Raw genomic sequence first — 13,010 nt, 5'->3', positions numbered from 1 at the left:
TTTCACAGGAATAGCAGCAAAGTGAAGGAGAAAATTCAAAATCTTCATTTTTTACACTCGCATGTTCTTGTAGACCCAATTTTTGAATTTTTGCAAGGGATAAAAAGGAAAAATTTTTTACTTGTATTTGAAACCCAATTTCTCTCGAGTAAGCACATACCTCATATGTCTATGTTAATTGTTCGGCGGGCGCAGTAGAGGGCTCAGAAGGGAAGGAGCGACAAATGGTTTTTGGGGGGCATGCCGCATTTAGGAAGCCCCTATGGTGCCAGGACAGCAAAAAAAAAACACATGGCATACCATTTTGGAAACTAGACCCCTCAGGGAACGTAACAAGGGGTAAAGTGAACCTTAATACCCTACAGGTGATTCACGACTTTTGCATATGTAAAAAAAATATATATTTTTTTTACCTAAAATGCTTGGTTTCCCAAAAATTTTACATTTTTAAAAAGGGTAATAGCAGAAAATACCCCCCAAAATTTGAAGCCCAATTTCTCCCGATACAGAAAACACCCCATATGGGGGTGAAAAGTGCTCTGCTGGCGCACTACAGGTCTCAGAAGAGAAGGAGTCACATTTGGCTTTTTGAAAGCAAATTTTGCTCTGGGGGCATGCCGCATTTAGGAAGCCCCTATGGTGCCAGAACAGCAAAAAAAAAACACATGGCATACCATTTTGGAAACTAGACCCCTCGGGGAACGTAACAAGGGGTAACGTGAACCTTAATGCCCTACAGGTGTTTCACGACTTTTGCATATGTAAAAAAAAAAAATTATTTTTTACCTAAAATGCTTGTTTTCCCAAAATGTTTACATTTTTAAAAAGGGTAATAGCGGAAAATACCCCCCAAAATTTGAAGCCCAATTTCTCCCGATTCAGAAAACACCCCATATGGGGGTGAAAAGTGCTCTGCTGGCGCACTACAGGTCTCAGAAGAGAAGGAGTAACATTTGGCTTTTTGAAAGCAAATTTTGCTCTGGGGGCATGCCGCATTTAGGAAGCCCCTATGGTGCCAGAACAGCAAAAAAAAAAAACACATGGCATACCATTTTGGAAACTAGACCCCTCGGGGAACGTAACAAGGGGTAATGTGAACCTTAATACCCTACAGGTGTTTCACGACTTTTGCATATGTAAAAAAATATATATTTTTTTTACCTAAAATGCTTGGTTTCCCAAAATTTTTACAATTTTAAAAAGGGTAATAGCAGAAAATACCCCCCAAAATTTGAAGCCCAATTTCTCCCGATTCAGAAAACACCCCATATGGGTGTGAAAAAGTGCTCTGCTGGCGCACTACAGGTCTCAGAAGAGAAGGAGTCACATTTGGCTTTTTGAAAGCGAATTTTGCTCTGGGGGCATGCCGCATTTAGGAAGCCCCTATGGTGCCAGGACAGCAAAAAAAAAACACATGGCATACCATTTTGGAAACTAGACCCCTCGGGGAACGTAACAAGGGGTAATTTGAACCTTAATACCCTACAGGTGTTTCACGACTTTTGCATATCTAAAAAACTATATATTTTTTTTACCTAAAATGCTTGTTTTCCCAAAAATTTTACATTTTTTAAAAGGGTAATAGCAGAAAATACCCCCCAAAATTTGAAGCCCAATTTCTCCCGAGTACGGCGATACCCCATATGTGGCCCTAAACTGTTGCCTTGAAATACGACAGGGCTCCAAAGTGAGAGCGCCATGCGCATTTGAGGCCTAAATTAGGGACTTGCATAGGGGTGGACATAGGGGTATTCTATGCCAGTTATTCCCAAACAGGGGGCCTCCAGCTGTTGTAAAACTCCCAGCATGCCTGGACAGTCAACGGCTATCTGGCAATACTGGGAGTAGTTGTTTTGCAACAGCTGGAGGCTCCGTTTTGGAAACAGTGGCGTACCAGACGTTTTTCATTTTTATTGGGGAGGGGGGTTGTATAGGGGTATGTGTATATGTAGTGTTTTTTACTTTTTATTTTATTTTGTGTTAGTGTAGTGTTTTTAGGGTACAGTCACACGGGCGGGGGGTTCACAGTAGTTTCTCGCTGGCAGTTTGAGCTACGGCAGAAAATTTGACGCAGCTCAAACTTGCAGCCGGATACTTACTGTAATCCTCCGCCCATGTGAGTGTACCCTGTACGTTCACATTGGGGGGGGGGGGGGGGGGGGACATCCAGCTGTTGCAAAACTACAACTCCCAGCATGTACAGTCTATCAGTGCATGCTGGGAGTTGTAGTTTTGCAACCGCTGGAGGCTCCGTTCTGGAAACAGTGGCGTACCAGACGTTTTTTATTTTTATTGGGGAGGGGGGCTGTGTAGGGGTATGTGTATATGTAGTGTTTTTTACTTTTTATTTTATTTTGTGGTAGTGTAGTGTAGTGTTTTTAGGGTACAGTCACACGGGCGGGGGGTTCACAGTAGTTTCTCGCTGGCAGTATGAGCTGCGGCAGAAATTTTGCCGCACCTCAAACTTGCAGCCGGATACTAACTGTAATCCTCCGCCCATGTGAGTGTACCCTGTACGTTCACATTGGGGGGGACATCCAGCTGTTGCAAAACTACAACTCCCAGCATGTACGGTCTATCAGTGCATGCTGGGAGTTGTAGTTTTGCAACAGCTGGAGGCACACTGGTTGTGAAACACCGAGTTTGGTAACAAACTCAGTGTTTTGCAACCAGTGTGCCTTCAGCTGTTGCAAAAGCTACAACCCCCAGCATGTACGGACAGCGGAAGGGCATGCTGGGTGTTGTAGTTATGCAACAGCTGGAGGCATACTACTTTGGCTGGGGATGCTGGGGATTGTAGTTATGCAACAGCTGGAGATACACTGGTTTACTACTTAACTCAGTGTGCCTTCAGCTGTTGCAAAACTACAACTCTCAGCAGTCACCGACAGCCAACGGGCATGCTGGGAGTTGTAGTTATGCAACCACCAGATGCACCACTACAACTCCCAGCATGCACTTTAGCTGATTGTGCAAGCTGGGAGTTGTAGTTACACAACAGCTGAAGGTACACTTTTCCATAGAAAGAATGTGCCTCCAGCTGTTGCAAAACTACAAGTCCCAGCATGCCCATAAGGGCATGCTGGGAGTTGTGGTGGTCTGCCTCCTGCTGTTGCATAACTACAGCTCCCAGCATGCCCTTGTTGCATGCTGGGAGCTGTTGCTAAGCAACAGCAGGAGGCTGTCACTCACCTCCAACGATCCTCGCCGCACAGGTCAGTCCCTCGTCGTCTCCGCCGCGGCCGTCGCTCCTGGGGCCCCGATCCCAACAGGGACGCCGGGGATCGGGGTCCCCAGCACCGGGGGTCGTCTTCCCGCACCCGCTCACGTCCTCCGGAAGAGGGGCGGAGCGGGTTGCGGGAGTGACACCCGCAGCAGGCGCCCTGATTGGTCGGCCGGTAATCCGGCCGACGAATCAGGGCGATCGTGAGGTGGCACCAGTGCCACCTCACCCCTGCAGGCTCTGGCTGTTCGGGGCCGTCTCTGACGGCCCCGATCAGCCAATAATTCCGGGTCATCGGGTCACTGGAGACCCGATTGACCCGGAATCCGCCGCAGATCGCTGGACTGAATTGTCCAGCGATCTGCGGCCATCGCCGACATGGGGGGTCATAATGACCCCCCTGGGCGATATGCCCCGATGCCTGCTGAACGATTTCAGCAGGCATCGGGGACCGGCTCCGCTCCAGATGGTTGCGGGGGCCGGTAAAACACATGACGTTCTCATACGTCATGTGTCCTTAAGGACTCGGAAATGGAGACGTATGAGAACGTCATGTGTCCTTAAGGGGTTAAATGGGCACTGTCATCAACATTTTTTTTTATATGTTGTAGTACATATGTACTACAACATATCTCTAATATATTTTCATTATTATTATTATTCTTTTTTTTTATTAAAACCTTTTATTTTACGTTTGAAAACCGGCCACTTAGGGTCTCACTCCTAGTGGCCGGCTGCAGGCTGACGTGATGTCACGCCTGAATTCAGACCGATGCCGGCTGGGCAATCGGTCCGAATTCATTCAGCCTGCGCTCGCTCCCTGCCTGTCAATCAGACAGGTGGGAGCGAGCGCATTGGCTCCCTGGCCACTGGCCGGGAGGCCACTCCTCCCACACATGTCGCCGTTGCTGCAGGACTCTGCGGCATGTAATTATGTTTAGGGGAGATATGTTTAGGGTGATCAGGGTTTTAACACGGGGGTTTGGGAGAGCGGGGTTCGGGGTTTTAACATGGGGGGCAGGTTAGCCCATGGCCCTGACTTATTGTTTTCAACACAGGGTGCCTCCAGCTGTTTCACTACTACAACTCCCAGCATGCCCTGACAGCCAATAGATGTCAGTGCAAGCTGGGAGTTGTATTGGTGAAACAGCTGGAGGCACCCTGTGTAGATGAACTAAGAGCGGAAGTCGGCCTGCTGGGGAAGTCTGCCTGGTAGTGAGCACACTACCAGGCAGACAAAAAAGCTTTTTTAATATAGTAAAAATTTTTTATTAAAAGCAGGGAGGGGGTTAGAGATAGATGGGCAATAGGCAGGGACACCCACCACTGACCTTTGACATTGTGCCTTCAAGCAGAAACTTTCTGGAAAGCTGTTATTGGCTACATTATAACACACTGTTACCCGGAACTCCTGATTCAACCGCAGGGTACCGGCGCCATGCTGTAAAGTCACAAAGAGGAAGAGCTCCCTGTCCGCAAACAAAATCTGGCCTAATTTACCCGCATTTCTTGGTCTGTCAACCCCCAGAACAAGAGTGCAAGGGGGGGGGGGGGGGCTGCACGGATTGGTACCTACTTCGTATGGGCTAGAAAACTAGGGGCGAACCTCAACACGCCGAGGCAGCAGATCTAAGATGCCGGAGTCCCCAGCATCAAGCCGTGCTACCTCTCCCGCACAATCAGGCTGCGGCTATATAAACTGCTTGGAGATACTAGAGAAGCCGGTATGCATTACACCTTTCCTGCTGCTGAAGTGCAAAAGCTATCACACCCAAGGTGCAAGAGTGGTCACTGCCATACAGAAAACTCTGCAGCAGCTTCAACAGACTGTCACCCAACATTGCGCTCGCCTGTCTGCGATGGAGGATAGGGTTTCTGCTGTGGAGGAGACGGTGGATGGTGCAGCCTCCCGTGTGACCTTCTTGGAAGCTGATTTTCACAGCTTATGAGATGAGGTCAAGGATCTAGAAAACAGGACCCGAAGAAGCAACTTGAGGATTGTGGGCCTACCTGGGATGATACACAGCAGAGACCTCTCTCATGTATATGAAGTCCTGCTTCCCAAGGCTCTCGGTCTCCCCAGACCCTGCAAAGTGGAGCAAGCTCACATACGGAGACCTGATATGCGCAGTAATGGGGACAGGGGGATACCCCCGGGACTTAAGCAATGCAATAGACCTCGTCAGGTTATAGTAAAGTGCCTGGACTTTACCGATGAAGTGGCGATACTATGTGCCTTCAGGCAAAGGCAGGAAAATTTACTCTTTGAGGGATGCAAGTTGTTACTGTTTGGCGACCCTAGGTGACACAGAAGCATAAACTGTTTGCATGACTTTGTACAAAAAAGGAATTCTATTTTCTCTCATGTACCCTTGGGGTCTTTTTTCCTGATTGAACTATTGCTACCTATCCCTCGCAATAGTAGTCAAGAGTATTCTCCTAGACCTCTCCACATGCTGGTGGGTTGGTAGCAGCGGATTTGCCTCTGCCCATCTCTCTATCTAGAATGTCTCTGAAATACCTGGGGATTGAGGTGGGAAGAACTGCACAATCCTTCTACTTAACTTCCCCAATATCAGGCATTATAATATAGCCTGTCTATATAGACATTTCATCAACTGGGTGATACTATACTAAGACAGTATTGGAATCAGAACTGGTGAGTCCTTGCATGCCCTTCTTCATACGCAGTTCTGGGCTATTCCTAGCTCTATGAGGATCTCCTGCATTGTGCAGGATACTGTGGTGCCATGGAAGACTTGAAGAGTGGTTATGCAGCTCTCATTTTCAGTAAGCAAACACTTGCCTCTATGGACCCTCTCAGAATTTGCTTTGGGTAGGGATAATAGTATGTTCCACTTGTAGAGATCCTTGGACATTTTAAAGGTAAAACACCTCCTTTGTTCAGATGAACCAAGGTATCTTACTTTCTCAGAACTATCTTCAGCTTATACTCTGGGCCCTGAACACTACCTTCCTTATTGCCAGGACATTGCCTTCTTAAGGCCCCATATTTGGGACCTCTTGAGGGAACATGTGCCAACCTCTTTTGATGCCTTTATTTCTCCAGGGTATCACTCCCTCTCAGGGCTATATAGGCACCTTAATAGACAGGGAGCGTCAAGTGTGCACTTGTCTTTGTTCAAGTACTGGGAGGGCAAATTGGGTAGTGAGAATTTGAGTCTCCCTATTTTGGGAGGATGGTCCAAAGTGTGCAAAGCTATAGTTAGCGAATTGTGGAGGGAAACTCAATTTAGGATTATGCACCGTGCTACCTATGGCTTCACTTTCCCTCGCACCCCTGATCTCCCAGACCGCATCAAGCATTGCCCGAATTGTGGGGCTCGTTACTTGCCCTATTTCAAGGTGGTTTTGAACTGACCTCTTTGCTTTCTTGGGCAAGAAACTACATGTCTCCTTACAGGTTGACCCACAGCTGATAGTACTGCACATAGTACTGACGACACTCTGGTGACACTCCTGACACACATGATTATCCTGGTAGTCAAGAGGTGCGTACTTGTGCACTGGCTGCAGCTGTCCATGCCCACAATGTCAGAAGTCCTTCTATAAGTAAAACGGTACCTATTTATGGATCTGACGGACCTTAGTCGAGCAAAAGAGAAATCGGCAGAATCTTTTTTTTTTTTTTTTTTTTATAATGGAAAATCTTCATTGTGACCATTTTAACTGATAAGGACATTGCGAAGGTGGGTGGGACCTTTCTAGGAGACAACCTGGTATCTAACTCGGGCAATTGCAGACTCTCTTGGTAGGTTACACATCCCATAGCTTTCTAACGTAGAGTAAGAGGAGGGGGGGTGGGGAGGCGCCACTAGCGATCTTACCTTTGAGGAGCATCAAGCTGTTTTTGTGGTTACTGCATGTACTCTTTTTCTGATCAGAAGTTCCATTGGTAATACTTTTCGTGACTTTTGGCTGTGCAAGGACATACTGGTGACTGTGACCCTAAGGGGTCTCTAACGGACCTTGGAGGGGTTTCATGGAGTTGTCTATTTTTCATTGTCTCTTTACCATGCGCAAACTTTGGGCCCCTGGCCCCAGCATGTAAGAACCCAAAGGGTTAATCTGCCCTGAGAGTTTGTTTATCATGGTTGCTGGGACTACGCCTCTGTGCTTCTGGGTGTGGTTCAGCTTGCTGAGCCAATTAGAATCCTCCTGCCAACAGCACAGGGATATATATATATATATATATATATATATATAAAAGGAACCTTTTCCCATTCATAAGTATGTAGAGGATCACCTGGCACTGCTCCGGGACGGCTGATTAATCAATCTATGCGGTCCAAACATTCAGCGCTAGTTCACATCAGCAAACTAGTGGCGGTGCTCTTGCTAGCTTGTCTTGGCATATCTATCCGGGCCTGAGGAAACACCCAGAGGGCGTGAAATGGTGCCGTCGCTCCGGACGGGGCTCCTTACCACCTTCTGCCCTGCCGTTACATCCGTCCATGTGTAGCCACCATCAACGTTAAGAATAAAGAACACAGCATTCGAACCGTGGTGAGTGATCCGTGTCCTCCTTTCCCATTCATGCTTCGCTTGTGAAAGTTCTTGTGACTCTAGCTAGCAATCTCTATACTTATATTGTCTGATCTGTTTCTGTGATTGATTGGATTGGCTTTTGACTACTCTTTGGCTCTCTGTTACTGTACTCTGTTCCCTGGCTTTGACGCGGCTTGTTGACTTTGTATTCAGTGTGTATGTGTTTAGGTTTTTCTGTTAGTTTTGTGTGCCTCCAGCTGTTCTCGACCTTTGTCAGTTTTTGTAGTTTTTTTGTTTTAACCAGTGAATTCCCATCAACTATTTAGGAAGGGATTGGCACCGTGGTTGTGGACCCGCTGCCTAGTAGTAGGCTACGCAAGTAGGCAGGGACAGAGGGAGTGGGCAAGTTCAGGGCTGCACTCTATCCCTGCCCGACGTGATAGAGCATATAGGCTGACATTTATCATTGTTTTTAGACTGTTTTTTGTGTCTACAAAAGGCACAAAAAAGGTGCAAGCAGGGTTTATTTGTGCCTTTTTTTGCGCCTTTTGGTTTATTCATTTCTGCTGATTTTGAGTTGTAATCCACAGATTTTGGCAATACACATGATATGGAAGGGTTTTATCAGCTGCGCCTTTTTGTAAGAAGGCGCAAAGCCTCTGAAAAGTCTCTAAAACTACACCAGCTCAGACTTAGCTTAGCTTTTTGGTGTATGTGAAGAGAGAAATTTCAGAAAATATAACCTGCACACTATTTATTAACTGCCCTGTGATCATTTAATACATTTGGTGCTCCTACACATTACCAGCACACAAAAAAAGGTATAGAAAAATGCTTCACTTACACCTACAATGATAAATGCCGGCCATAATCTTTATAGTGTTAAAGTTATCTCTTCTCTCCTCACACAGCGTACAGTGTTATTATAGTGAATTACTATTACATTGTACAGGGGAAGATTTATCAAAAGAATGGTGTAGAGAAAGAATGGTGCAGTTGCCCATAGCAACCACCTAGACGGCTTATTTTATTTTTAAAAAGCTGTCTGAAAAACAAAAGAAGTAATCTAATTGGTTGCTATGGGCAGTTGCCCCACTCTACGTCTACAAAGGTTTTGGTAATTCTCCCCCTGTGACAAACTACTCGAGACAGCTATAGCATAGCAGTACATAATGTATATTTACCTCATCCTGGCCAGTGATTATTCAGCCAGGCAAGCAAAACCCCTTATACAGGAAAAGTAAATGAACTGTATGCTGCAGGCTGTAAATTCACTGTGTGTGAAGAGAACTGAGCAACTAAACATGCCTGACCAAAAGAAGTAACTGCCCATGGTAACAAGCAAAAAACAAGAGCCCATCCAGCTTAAATTGTTAGGGCTGCCTTAGGATTTGTTTGATAGTATTGTTAGCACCAGAAAACATATTTATGAAGTTACATTGTCATTCACAATTAGTATTTTCTTCAGCTTTATTGGGGGCAAGGCACCAATCTTTTAGTAACTTACACTGTTTCTTATAGTTTTCTTAGTGGGTGGAGTTTCGGCGTATCCTTTTAGATTTCCCATAGGGCACATTCGTAAGCCATGTTATAAAGTGACTGTTTCGAAAGTGAAGGTAGCTGTTGCTATCCATCTGTTGAAAATATGATTTAGTGTTACACTTATTGTCAGAGTGCTTGAATACAATCACATATAGAAATTCAGCATCATTAGGGTAGATGGATTATGTGAACTGAATGTACCAATTATTTACATTGATGAATTCAGTTCACACAGTGTATCTTCCTTCTATCTTCTAACTTCCTTGACTATGTTTTGATTGGCTGGCCGGGATCTTGTGACCCCCTTGCATGGCTACAGTGCCCTTGACTAAGCTATAGCTGTAGTTCTGTTCTGAGCATATGGGCATTGTTTTATGTACGTTGTCCTGAGACCCACCAGAAAATATTTTATTGTGAAGATTCTAATAAGCTGTTTCAATACTGTATTCTAGAATGCCTTTTACTTATTAAAATATATTACCCCTCCCCTCTTTTTTCCCTTTATGGCCCTCTTCTCTCTTTCCCACCTTTGTCCCTGGGAAGATTCAGATTTATCAATCTGTCTGAGGACAAAAACTGTCTGATTTGTTTATAGCAACCAGTCACAGCCCAGCTTTAATTTTACCAATTCAGTTTAAGAAATAATAACTGAGCTCTGATTGGTTACTAGGGGACATCAGACAGTTTTTCAAACCAATGAAAAGAATATTAAACAAAAAATAGATAACATAGATGTGATCCATTCTCTTTAAAGGGTTTCTTGGATTTTTGTTGCAGGTGCCCAAACAAGGTTTACTTTTGAGTTGCCAAATCACAGATTGCGCTTTACTTCAAAGATATCCCCTACAGATATGTCTGCAATTCCCCCATCAGCAAGTTTGAATCTCCCTCCAGTCACAATGCATGGTAAATACATCATGGAAGAACATGACAATTACTCAGATCAGGCTTGGAGTATGGACGACCTACTTGCCAAGCAGGGTTACTATCTGCAAGGAAACTACTTACGCTGCGTGGCTGAGGTGAGAAAATTAAGTTCCTTACACTGTTATTTCCAGTAGGGTATTCTCCATTTCACATCCACTTACAATGGTTAATGTCTGTTTAATTTGGGAAGCTATGTCTATCTGAGGCATAGTTAAAGAGGTAGCAGAGGTAGTAATTACAAATAGGCTCCAATACCTGGGGAATCAAATACTCCACTGCTGGCAACAAAAAATGTCCAGAAATTCCCACATGTCAAATTATTTTAGGCATACAGAGGATTTGAACATCTTGCACCTCTTCAGACCCGCAGCAGAAAAATCCAGTCTAACCACACTGTATAAAACCACTTTAAGATTACCCACTGTAAATATACATCCACATTTGCTGGGCTTTATGTAGAAGTGATGTATGTTTATGTCCAATATTCTAATGCTGAATTCGTCCCCCACAGGAACTGAATTTAGATTTTCCTAAGACTGGTGTCACATTAGTGTTCCTGTGTTCCATTCTTGTCATCTGGTTAAGAAACAAGAAATAACATGAACTGATCCCATTGAGGTCAGAGGGTCATTTTTGTAATGATTTCATCTCAGTTTGCAGTCAGTTTTTTTGGTGGAACAAAAATGGTAAATCTGGTAAAAATTATCATTGAAAGTCTTTGGTGATGGATGTGACCACAGGGAGTTCCATTTACATCTGTTCACGTCCTTTTTTTTAGACTTTCCAGATACGTCCGTTTGCCAAACTGAGCATGCTCAGAAGTTGGCAAATAAACAGGAAGTGAGGCCAGATTATGTGACCTGAATGCCAGCAGCCTAAAAACAGCCAAAACCTGATATATGCAGAGTTCAGTAAAATAAACCTTGTCAGAAGGCCCTGTTCAGAACATCAGAAAAATCAGGTGGAAGCCAAATCAGGATGAAAGTGCTAGGAAGCACTATGTTTATTTAAATAAATACCAATAGATGCATTTCGGAGGATCATACCTCCTTCCTCAGAATGGCATGATGCCATTCTGAGGAAGGAGGTATGATCCTCCGAAACGCGTTTATTTAAATAAACATAGTGCTTCCTAGCACTTTCATCCTGATTTGGCTTCCACCTGATTCTTCTGATGTTCTGAACAGCGCCTTCTGACAAGGTTTATTTTACTGAACTCTGCATGAACTATATGGGAGAAGTTCTCTTCTACCCATTTGCACATTGGGCCCAGCAGTTTGAACTCAGAGGATCTCTACAGACCCCATAGGGGTGATATGCGCAATTTTTAACGTGGTCAGGTGAGCGGCCACTTTATAGAGCCCCCCTTGCCCTGATATACTCAGGGACCACGGTATCTTGGGTAATACGCGAGGCACTGTCCTCTTTTTCTCTTTTTCTTTCCACTAAAACCTGATATAAACTGATAAAAAGAAATAGATTCAAACTGATAAAAACGTTTCAGGTTTTTGACTAAACATTCAAAATATTACAACATTATAGTACAGATCACAAATGCTGATGTTGCCCAAGCCTTAAGAGCCACTGCTCCTTGCAACATCATTGGGACCTGATTGGTTTAGGTTTCTGTCATTTGATCACTATGACAACCTGCTATTCACAGTAAAATATTTATTGGATTGTCCCAGGGTCTGAGCTGTATAAAATAATTTTCTTTCTTCCTGTTTCCTGTCTGTAAGATTGGCTTGAGACTGAGATGATACATTTGAATACATTTAATTGAACATAAACCCTTATCTCTCCTTCATCTTATGTGTTTGGAATGATAGCACAACTTGCTGCTGCCCACAGTCAACTAGCACTGTGTATTGGGATAGTGAATGGAAATATAAATTACTTGTTTGTGAAAATCTTACAAAGAGCGCTTACTAAAAAGAAGATGTGGGGCTGCTACTTAGGGGCACCATTGATTAGACCTTGTACACACATTTAAAGGGAATCTGTCATCAGTGTCACCTGACTAACTTGTTGGTGCAGGCTTGTAGTGTGGGTGACACTGATAAAATGATACTTACCATGGGCTGATCCATGGTCCCATTTGCCTGTTATCCTTATTCGGTTGATGTTGGCTTGGAGCAGGCTGACATTACAGCTGCTGATTTCTCACTCTGCTCAGCTGCAGGCAGGCTTGATGAAGCAGCAACCATGACGTCAGGGTGCTCCTGAACAGGTTAATGCGGGTGACACTGATGACAGATTCCTTGTATGTCCAGAAGAATTAGGATATGTTCACATGGTGTAAAATAAAATCAGAAAGATACATGTGTTTCAAGGTAGAGATACTTCTGGAATGTGTATTTTATATGTATTTTTGAGAGGCATTTTTTGCAATTGCAAGTGTTATTTCCAAGCTATTTTTCATTTTTTTAATGCAGCCCCATATAATCATGTAATAATACACATCAAAAAAGTGACATGTAATTTTGTTGTTATTATACACCTTTTAAAATTATACCTGTAAAATAAAACTGCATGTAAACTTGATATTTTCCCAGTTGAAGCCATTATGGATGTAAAATCAGCGTATTTTGAAACGTAATACAAACATTTTACACTTCAAATTGTATGTACAGATACACCATGTGAACATAGCCTTAGGGAGTTAATTTTTGGATTAATATTATAGACCAGTGATGGCGAACCTTTTTAAGCCCGAGTGCCCAAACCGTAATGCGCGCCAACTTTTTTTCCCTCAAAGTGCCAGCGCAGCAATTAAATCAGAATACTGAGGTTTTTAGAAAAAACAACT

The 13,010-nt window shown here is 44.1% G+C and overlaps 1 protein-coding gene across 9 annotated transcripts in view; it reads left to right on the top strand.

The window, feature by feature from the left end:
• BLTP1 (bridge-like lipid transfer protein family member 1) overlaps positions 1-13,010 on the top strand; it is a 302,200-nt gene that overhangs the window by 203,436 nt on the left and 85,754 nt on the right. For all 9 annotated transcript variants that reach the window (XM_056564084.1, XM_056564133.1, XM_056564123.1 and 6 more), the window contains one exon: positions 10,052-10,296. In XM_056564084.1, coding sequence (XP_056420059.1) covers positions 10,052-10,296 — 245 coding nt within the window. The remainder of the gene's footprint in view (positions 1-10,051; positions 10,297-13,010) is intronic.

Source organism: Hyla sarda, chromosome 1 (genome assembly GCF_029499605.1).
Source record: "Hyla sarda isolate aHylSar1 chromosome 1, aHylSar1.hap1, whole genome shotgun sequence".
Classification (NCBI taxonomy): Eukaryota; Metazoa; Chordata; class Amphibia; order Anura; family Hylidae; genus Hyla; species Hyla sarda.
Note: the sequence above shows the minus strand (reverse complement) of the source record. Positions and strands in the feature narration are given on the sequence as shown.